The sequence below is a fragment of the Fragaria vesca genome, linkage group LG6 (genome assembly GCF_000184155.1).
Source record: "Fragaria vesca subsp. vesca linkage group LG6, FraVesHawaii_1.0, whole genome shotgun sequence".
Classification (NCBI taxonomy): domain Eukaryota; kingdom Viridiplantae; phylum Streptophyta; class Magnoliopsida; order Rosales; family Rosaceae; genus Fragaria; species Fragaria vesca.
The window spans coordinates 12224071-12233179 of NC_020496.1; the positions used below are offsets into that span (position 1 = coordinate 12224071).

Here is a 9109-nt window from a genome sequence, read left to right on the forward strand (position 1 = left end):
TTCCCGTACTTCCATTCTTTAATTTTTTTTCTTTTTTCTTTTGAACACAAACCTCCATTCCCGACCTTGATTTCTTGATTTTCTTTATTTTTTGTATTTTTTATTTTGCATAAAATGTCACTAGACATTCATTTTTTGAACAAATTGTAAGAAATAATTTTCAATGACATCAATATTCAAGAAAAGTTAATTCGAATCATGAAGAATACTATTCTCTTAAATTTAAAAAAAAACAAGGATTGTGTCTCAAATTTTATTTATCGATCATCAAAAAATGTTCTTACATGAATTATTCTATATTTGTGTTACTTTTGTATTTCTGTTTTACATATACTATTTTTTTTCTTGTAAGTTTATATGTTTTGTTTTTATACCTCATGATGATAAATTATTTTAATAATTGATAGATTTTTGTAAAAATATTATGATACTTATTTATTTATTTTTTAATAATTGATTTTTGTAAAAATATTTTTTCACTTTGTATATGCATGTGACATGTATGATAATATAAATATATAAATGCTTTAATAAGTATGTGGTAAAACTAGAAAATAAAAATCAATAAGGAAAATAATAAAATGCGTTAATCAATTATTATTGAATTAGAAATTTTAGAGAGAATAAATGTAATATTACTTTTTGTTTAATTAGTGTCCTTAAAAGTCATTGTGTAAGATGATAAATATGTCATTTAATAATTAATAATAGAATGAGGTTAAGTGAGCAAATTTAGAGGTCCCATAACCGCACTCAATTTTCTATTACGAAAAAAAAAAAAAAAACTCTAGCAGAGCGGCTAGCTAGGTTTTTATTACATCAAGGCTCCTTAATAATAATTGTCTAAGTTTGAGTACTCAAGGGTCTTGAGTGTGTCTTTATGTCTATTTAAGTCTTAAAGCTATGGGTCTTACTATTAATACTTTTTATTAGCCTTGTAGTATTTTAGGAGATAGGATTGTATTTGACCCGTATTATAAATATGGCCCTAACCTCCCTCATTCTATTTCCCTTGTAAACCCTATGGTTCTTCTAAAACCATTTTGTTTGCTTGTTCTCTCAACACCCCTTAAACCATCCTAACCATATCGTCCCCCATCTGTTCTTTCCTGCGTCACTTCTAAGTTCATGTTTGTTGGAAGTTGATGAAACCAATGGACCGAAAATGCGTCATATATCATATTGTGGTTGTACTTTTTTTTTTTAGAGAAAGTACGTGAACTATGAGAAGATTACAACATATGATAAGAATTGCATGACATAAGTACGGGAGAGCCAATAATGATGACAATCCAAAACCAAGGATGAAAGCCAGGAAACAAAAGCGCACATGCGGTACCTGTAACCTTCACTTTAGTACAAGCTTATAACCAAACCGAAAGAAGTGGATATCTTCACTTCTTCTCAAGCCTAAATGAAGTGTCCTCGTTAAAACCTTGTTTAGATGAAACCCTGAGGGACAAACCAAACCGAGGAAAGAGTACCACCGACTAAATGTTGTCGAAAGCCATTATAGTTGAAAGTCATACTGTGGCTGACTTGATCTTGAGAAAATGAACGATGGAAATGCATAGATATTCCTAGTTAATTGAAGCACCTATTCTCAGGTGGTGGAGAACTAGAAGAGTAGAAGAAGGTGTCATTTTCTGCTAATCGCATCGAAAATCTCAGTGAAACACCCAAATCTAATAATATAATTAAGTTATTTATAAGGGATAATAATTTGAAGATGGTTGGCGAACGGTTCTTCAACTTTGTCCCAACGCTGCCGTCGCTGCGAGTTTTGGTTTTGTTTAAAAACAAAGATCTAACCAAAGTACCATATGGAGTTTCAAATCTTGTTTCATTACAATACCACAATTTGTCATGAACATTAATTAAAGAGTTGAATTAAAGGCCTTAGCTAGCATGAATGCCACATTACCTAGAGCAAGGATTCTCAGTATCGTCTTGCAGCAATGTGGTCAAATACCATGTTTCACCAGACTCATGGTTGATAGATTATGAATTTCAATGACAATGAGGTAGATCTTCACTTCTTCTGAAGTTCTTTCCTGACTACACTCCTTTTAACTGGCCATAAATGAATAAGCAAATGAATACACAATTTCCTTGACATGTACAGTATTTAAGAATGAAGGTCTTATAGTAAAACACAGATTTAGATTCTAGAGAAACTGTATAATTTCATGTACCATTTTCAACAGATGTAGCCAATTTTATGGTTGACCGAGCCAATGCATCCATAGGATCAATGCATTTCTCAAGAAGAGGATCATCCTGGGGAAGAAGATCCCGGATATCATCAGAGGCAAGAATTACAGAGTTCACAGCCCTCACTAGAAGAACCTGGAGTGCAATCCTCAAAAGATTCTGTGATCCCTCTATGTCTTTTCTGTTTAAAGCTTCAATAGCAGGGATGATAGTGTGTTCCATGGTCGCTTCATCTGGCAACACAACCTCAAACCCCTGCAATTGCGATCATAATGAGTAAAAGTTTCTGGTCAAAAGACGAATGCTACTAAGAATATCCTAACCTGGTGTGACAATTACAAATAAATGAAAGGCTAATAGTATTCAGTTATAAATTCTGAGCATGATTGCAGTTTTAGTGCACTAAGGAATTCATAATTAGCAGCCACGAAAGGTGTGCGACTGTATGAAGTTACTACCAAGTAAAGGATATTAATAGAGCAGCACATGTTACTCTATAGAATCACCCAAATAAAGTAATCTCCACCAAGCATAAGGACTACATTAAGTAAGTTTGCACTATTTGAAAATGCTATGCGCTGTAACCAAATACATCTACGCAGTGTAAAACTGGAATCTCAGTGTTTTCATTTCAATTACAAGGTATCAGAGAAATGGCATAAACCTGAACCTGCTTGTCGTCAACTAGAAGAATGTGTATGTGTGAGTGAGTGAACACAACCAAATGCTATTGAGGAACTAAGAACCTCACTCATTTTGTTGTTACACAGAAAGTTGGATATCCAATGCCCTTAAAAACTGAAATTTATTCATGATCTTCTGCATCAGTATTATTAAACATATTTCAGTTAATAAACATATGGGGACTTATATAATCTACCACTACAACACTACATAACCTGAAACAAAAGCTTCAAAACAAGATTACCTCGCTTTTCAATTTCTCCTGATAGAATCCTGCTGTCAAAATTGCTTTAGTAGCAAGCAATCCAATCCGCAAAGGACTCCCAGCTTCAAGCGGCCTCAACTTCGCTTCCTTGAGCTCCTTGACAACACACTCACCCATATGGAGGAAAGGAACAGAACATCCCTCAGAAATTTCATTATGCCAAGAATGTGACATATGACAAGGCATTACTATGCAACAAGCTCCAGAATGTTCAAGATAAATCCTCTTATTCCTCAGATTCTCCACAACTGAAGTAGGATCTCGTGTAGTTCGTTCATATTTATTGTTAAGCAAAGGAGCTGAGCTTCTTTGTATCAATGACAGCTCTTTATTTAACACAGGATCACAGCATAGAACAAAAGGAGGACAACCTTCTCCATTCTTACTCCAGTGAACTAGTTTTTTCAAAAAATATACAGTAGAATCAACAGATACCCCTCCAATTATACCAATTGTATTGGGTACACCCAGGAAAGAATCGCTGCAAGCCTTAATCAAACCGGAATTCGTCTTATACTTCGGAAACTTCCCACTTTCTGCGTGTAAGAGAACTGGGGAAAGAGCAGCGAAACCCTGATTCCACCTCGTCTTGTAGAGGGTTTTATGTGTATCTACAGGAGCCAATTTGTGAAAAGGATAGTTCAAAGTGTGAGAAGGAGTTGTCATACTCCCATCAAACCAACACCAAAACCACTCCTACATGCTCACAGCTCTGCAAAGAAGTACAGATTCTTCAATAAACAAACATGTAGCATGAAAAAATTGCAGAGGGTCATGCGCAGAAACCCAGCTTTTTGTAAGTCAACAACCAGAACAAAAATACAATCCTTTAACTGAAGATTACTCCCTATTCTATCCCAAACCTGAAACCTCAAGATATCTGCAAGGAAGAAAAGTGCACAGATGAAAATCAATATCAGAAAGCTGGAGAAGCGGACGCAAGTGAGCGAGTGCGTAGAAATTCCCAAGGTTTTAGGACTCTAAATCACTTAATGGACCATTACTCAAGGAAGTGAAAAGAAATCTTTGTATATGTAATGATCTGAATAGTATCAAATTTGACACTACATGTTGTCATTTTCCTGCAGACCAACAGACAAGACCTAGCACTTGAAAAGGAATCCAAACTGTAATAATATGCACAGCATACCTGTGCATTGTTTTCACTTTTCACCTTGGGTCCTTTCTGAGGTATCCTTATCCTGGTGCCAGTTTTTTTGTTTTTTTGTTTTTTTTGTTTTTATACTTTTTTCCTTACACATAGCTCTTACCTTAAACCCTAAACTGTTCCTCTTCTATATTTGTAGGAAGTGTAGTACTCTATTTGATATCTGTCTTGAAGAAGAATCTCACCAACTATTATCATGAAAGAAAATTGATCAGTGAGGTGGTGAGTTAATGACATATACTTTGCAAACGTGTTCCAGATCGACTTACAATTGATGCCATGTGCATATGACTGTGTTTTTGAACCCTACATGTGAGTTTATCCACAATCCATGTACATACAATATATGATGCAAACCAGCATCATTTTCATTACAGCTCATGGTGCAAATTGTATTCAGCATGAACGAGGCCCCCATGTACTCAACATTTTTCCATTCTTATGGAGGTGAGAATTGGAAAATTGGAAAGGACTCGTTGAAATTACTGCATTGCTAAAAGGTTCCAGTAAATTTTGGAAATACTTTCATTTAGGAAACATGGTGTTCTTGATGCGAGTTTGGTTTCATGTATCTTAATGCATATCCATCATGATCATGCAAGCCAATTAAACTTTGAAAATGGAGTTGTGTGGCCGAATAAGTATCAGTTTGTGCTCTGCATCAAGTTATGGTTTTCGCGTTCGAAAACAACCAAAACCAACGCAGAAAGATGTTTTCTTTTCATGTTCAGGATTTATATGCTACGCAAACTGTAATATGTACATAATGATTCATACAAAACAAATATACACCGGAAAATCAGTGACTTCTCACGTCCTACACAGAACTCTAGGACTCCTTCATCCCCGGATAACCCATTTTAGAAGACTGAGCTGAGGAAAATCCAGATAATATATCATTTCTGTTCCCTTTCCAATAAGGAACAGTTAGAGTTTAAAAAGAAAATAAGAGAAACCCAGAAGCTGCAGTAGTACACATGTAATGTAACATGAACAAAGAAAAGAGAAAGCACAATGACCAAGTTAAAACATTACCCAGTATATTCAGCCAATACTTTAGAAAACTCTCCATAAAAACTCTTTTCTAAATGCAGTCAAGTTTAATGACAATACTGGTTTGGCTAGCATCACAAGAGTAAACCTGTTCCTTTCTCTTTAACTAGAGTAAAGAAAGATTAACCTTCTACATCAAAATAGGTTTCTTTCCACAAAAATAATTAGTCAGAAGAGTTCAAAAAGAAATTATGATTTCTAAAGACGTCATGTACTCATAAAGGTTTCTCTTTTACAATCTGAAGACCTCTATAGCTTCGAATTATCCTCCTTACATCCTTAGCTATAGACAAGAAGGCAGAACAGATAGCAATTGACATTGCTGGGTGGATGTATATAAGACTCGGATCAGCTGATTTCGTCAACATAAATTCCTTAACAAGGCCCCATAGGATAAGAAGCACACCATAGAAGCTCACTCTCCATGGTTTTATAAGTCCCCAGAATGCTCCAGCCACTGACAAGTAGCTTCCAACCAGAACCTGGTGCAAGCCAGAGTGAGAACAAGTACTACAGACTAAAAGCAACGTTCATGCACTTCATCTCTCTGACATCATTTTTTTTTCCTTTTCATTCAGCACACTCCATATACTCACTTTGTTCTAAGTTCATGTCATGATATATTCCTTTTGATTTATTTTTGTTAATAAGGAGATCAAAGATCAAACAGGTAAGGAAGTGAGGATGAAGGATATGTAGAATGGACTTGAAACAATTTCTAATGCTTTAGAATTCAGAAATTACTACCAGTGGAGCTGAAATGGTTATCCTGTTACCTTCTTTAGCAGGTCATTTAACTCAAAAGTGAAAATTCGGAACATCTAACTCAAAACTGATAGGCCATTAGTCGAGAGGGACAAAGAATTTAATACACAGACACAGAAAAACTGACCGAGTGGCTAAATAACGAATGACAGGCAGATGAATTACATGTCTACTCTGATTCTATGTTAAAGTTGGCATATCAAACTCAAAGCCAATCAGCAATGATTAGGAACACTCAAGATTTTATATACTAAGTCTAAGGCTTAGAATGCTCAATATGAAAAGATACAATACAGTTTTCAGCAACATTACATCCAAATTATAGAAATGTTATAAGCGTACTAACCTCTAGGCGCTGCAGATCAGCAATTGCATCAGCTGCAGTTACAGCAGAGGGGTCATGTAAATTCAAGTTACTATAACTTGGGATTGCTTCATTTTTCACCAATGCTTTTGCAATAGCACCAGGGTAGACTAGAGCCTTTATTGCAACTGTAGGCATCAGATCACATGACATTAGCTGAGGGGCTGTGATTGCTATTGGTGATGTACATCTTCCAGATCTACAAGGGACACTGTGAAACAAAGAGAATAAATATGCCTACTCTGATAAAGAAATACAGTAAATGCCTAGCATATTTAGTTCAGGAAATGAAATTGACAATTCTTTGTCTGTTACATTTTGTTTGATTCTTTCTGAAAAAAAAGTTGCAGGATCAACAAACTGGAAGAAGTTGCTGGCATGAGTAAAATACCACAACCACCATAACAGACCACTAAATATTGGGTACCAAGTTATTTGTGCTCAGTGCTCACACTTTAACCCCATCAATTCTTAGCAAACAGAACATCATTTTCCCTATAGAATTGTTGTAGTGTATTACTGCTTTAAAATAGTCACATGGTACTGTTCCCTCTTCAGTAATAAACAACTGGAGCTAAATTTCTTTTTATAATCATTCCTCAAATGTAAACAAACCATAATTTGCCAAAACAACATAACAAAATTATGAGCTCAGCTTGCCCAACTTGGCCATCAGAAGATAACCCAAATCTGGTTTTAACAAACCAAACCAAGCACTACATACATTTCAGATATCACAGTTCATTTCATCAAAATCTAAACCCATTATGGATAACTAGAAAATGGGATTTGGGTAAAAATGTAAGCGCATTTTGGGTTTGTTAATCTCATCAAAATGTATATAAAATTTGGTGCATAATGATGAAAATTAAGGACAGAAAGGTGGTATACCTGAAAAGAGGAATCTGAATGATGATGACAGTGAAATAGATACAGGAAGCTGCGAAGGATATGGTGGTTGCCCATTTCCTTGAAGAAGCCATGGCAAATGTGTTTTCAGAGAGAAAGAGAGAAGGGTGGGCCTACCGGAAGAAAAGGCTTGACGGAAAGCGGCAGAGCGGTTCCGGAAAGTTATCGCGGGGGCACAACTGAAACTTTTCTTCGTTCTTGCTTGTAAGCACAACTGCACGAATCCTATGGGAGGTAATTTTTAATTCTTTTCACTTATCCTCGCGCACCTATTTTACCTGTCAATAATTAATTCACTTTCAGTTTTCTATTCCACACTAAATATGTGATATTGACAAAATTTCTATCCCCCATCAAAAAAAGACAAAATTTATATCCAAGAGGTTGGCAACTTAGTATAGGTTTTAAGTGAGACGGACGTTGTACGGTTCTTTCGGTAATAGGAGGTACTTGGTTCGAATCTTACTTTGTGAAAAGCCTTCTTTAAGAGGGATATGTATTGCTCTCGTCCTTGAAGTGCTAGCTTGCTCAGCCACCAATTTATGTACATAAAAGAACTCACAAAACACTTTAAAAAAAAAAAAAAAACTAACAACAAAAGTTACCAAAATTTTAAAATAATACGAGACGAAATTCATATACATTAATACATTATCAATTCCATGAGGAGATTCACGAAACTTTCGATGAAAGCAGTCCAACAATGTGGATATTGATTCTTATATGTCCTTTTGTAGACATTCATTAAAATTTGAATGATGCAGAGAAGATTAACAGGGTTCATGTGCAAGAATGACACACAAAAGTGAGGTGGGTGTACTTCTTCATTTTCATTTATAACATTTTGGTATTGTTTTTCATTTATTTTCACAAAACACGTAATTTTCATAATATCTACACATAAATAGCAATAAAAAAATTGTTTGCCTAATATTATTTGGTCTAGCGGCATAGTCTTCTTTTAGTATGTAGGAGGTTTAGGGTTGTGAGTTCGACTCCGGAGTTATAATATATATCTGATAAAAAAAAATGACAATAAATTTTACTTCTTATCAAAATGTTGCATGTTGATCTCGTGTGCCATCAATATTGTTGAATAATCCTAAAAACATCAATATCAAATCCATGTACAAACACCAAAAGGAAGCAGTCCAACTAGTTGATTTTTAGTATCTTGTATTGATTGTTTTTTTATACGGCTAATGTAGCATAAAATCCAACATCTCAAACATATTATAGAGAGCATGTAACAGTTATAAATGGCATGTCATATATATTAAAAAGACTCAAAACCCTAAAGCGACGCTTTGCAGCGACACCTCTAAACCAAGACACGACCTCGTCGATCACCTTGAAGTTGCGATCTCATCACACCTTGCGTTCTACCACCTCTCCATCAACATGTCCACCATAAAAGGATGTCACAAAATCATTTGCTGCCTCACTTACGTTACCAAGTCGAGGCTGTTGATCTTTTCTGAAATTGTGTGAATGCACCAAAGTGTGCAATGATCTTAACACCCATTCAGAGAAATCCAGGCCACCATCGTTCGTCCACGCCGTCGCTTCAGACGTCGTCTTTCGTGTCCATCCCAGCCATTTGAACTATTGACTTCCTTGAATTAGGGATCCGAAATTCAATCTCCACACCTCCCAAACACTAGCCAAATCCAAGATTTCGGCTTCA

The 9109-nt window shown here is 35.5% G+C and overlaps 2 protein-coding genes across 2 annotated transcripts; both read right to left on the bottom strand.

Annotated features, from left to right (window-relative positions):
* Positions 1–1826: 1826 nt before the first annotated feature.
* Positions 1827–4203, bottom strand: LOC101311978 (probable amino-acid racemase-like). The gene is made up of 4 exons (XM_004302917.1): positions 4027–4203; positions 3143–3875; positions 2196–2469; positions 1827–2073 (listed from the first exon to the last, which is right to left on the bottom strand). Exons 2-4 carry the CDS (start codon positions 3827–3829, stop codon positions 2033–2035), a joined length of 1002 nt encoding a protein of 333 aa, XP_004302965.1. The 5' UTR covers positions 3830–3875; positions 4027–4203; the 3' UTR covers positions 1827–2032.
* Positions 4204–5599: 1396 nt separating this feature from the next.
* Positions 5600–6666, bottom strand: LOC101305497. Its single transcript, XM_004305276.1, has 2 exons — positions 6496–6666; positions 5600–5866 (listed from the first exon to the last, which is right to left on the bottom strand). The coding sequence occupies exons 1-2, from the start codon at positions 6664–6666 to the stop codon at positions 5600–5602; spliced, it is 438 nt and encodes a 145-aa protein (XP_004305324.1).
* Between the last annotated feature and the right edge of the window lie 2443 nt (positions 6667–9109).

Excerpts from the sequence above, each read along its gene's own strand:
- LOC101311978 (XM_004302917.1), bottom strand. The coding sequence starts at position 3,829 with ATGACAACTCCTTCTCACACTTTGAACTATCCTTTTCACAAATTGGCT. Across the intron at positions 2,470-3,142 it reads AGGAGAAATTGAAAAGCGAG|GGGTTTGAGGTTGTGTTGCC; the intron begins GTAATCTTGTTT and ends TCGCAATTGCAG. Across the intron at positions 2,074-2,195 it reads GGCTACATCTGTTGAAAATG|TTAAAAGGAGTGTAGTCAGG; the intron begins GTACATGAAATT and ends ATTTATGGCCAG.
- LOC101305497 (XM_004305276.1), bottom strand. The coding sequence starts at position 6,666 with ATGTCATGTGATCTGATGCCTACAGTTGCAATAAAGGCTCTAGTCTAC. Across the intron at positions 5,867-6,495 it reads CTGATCTGCAGCGCCTAGAG|GTTCTGGTTGGAAGCTACTT; the intron begins GTTAGTACGCTT and ends GGCTTGCACCAG.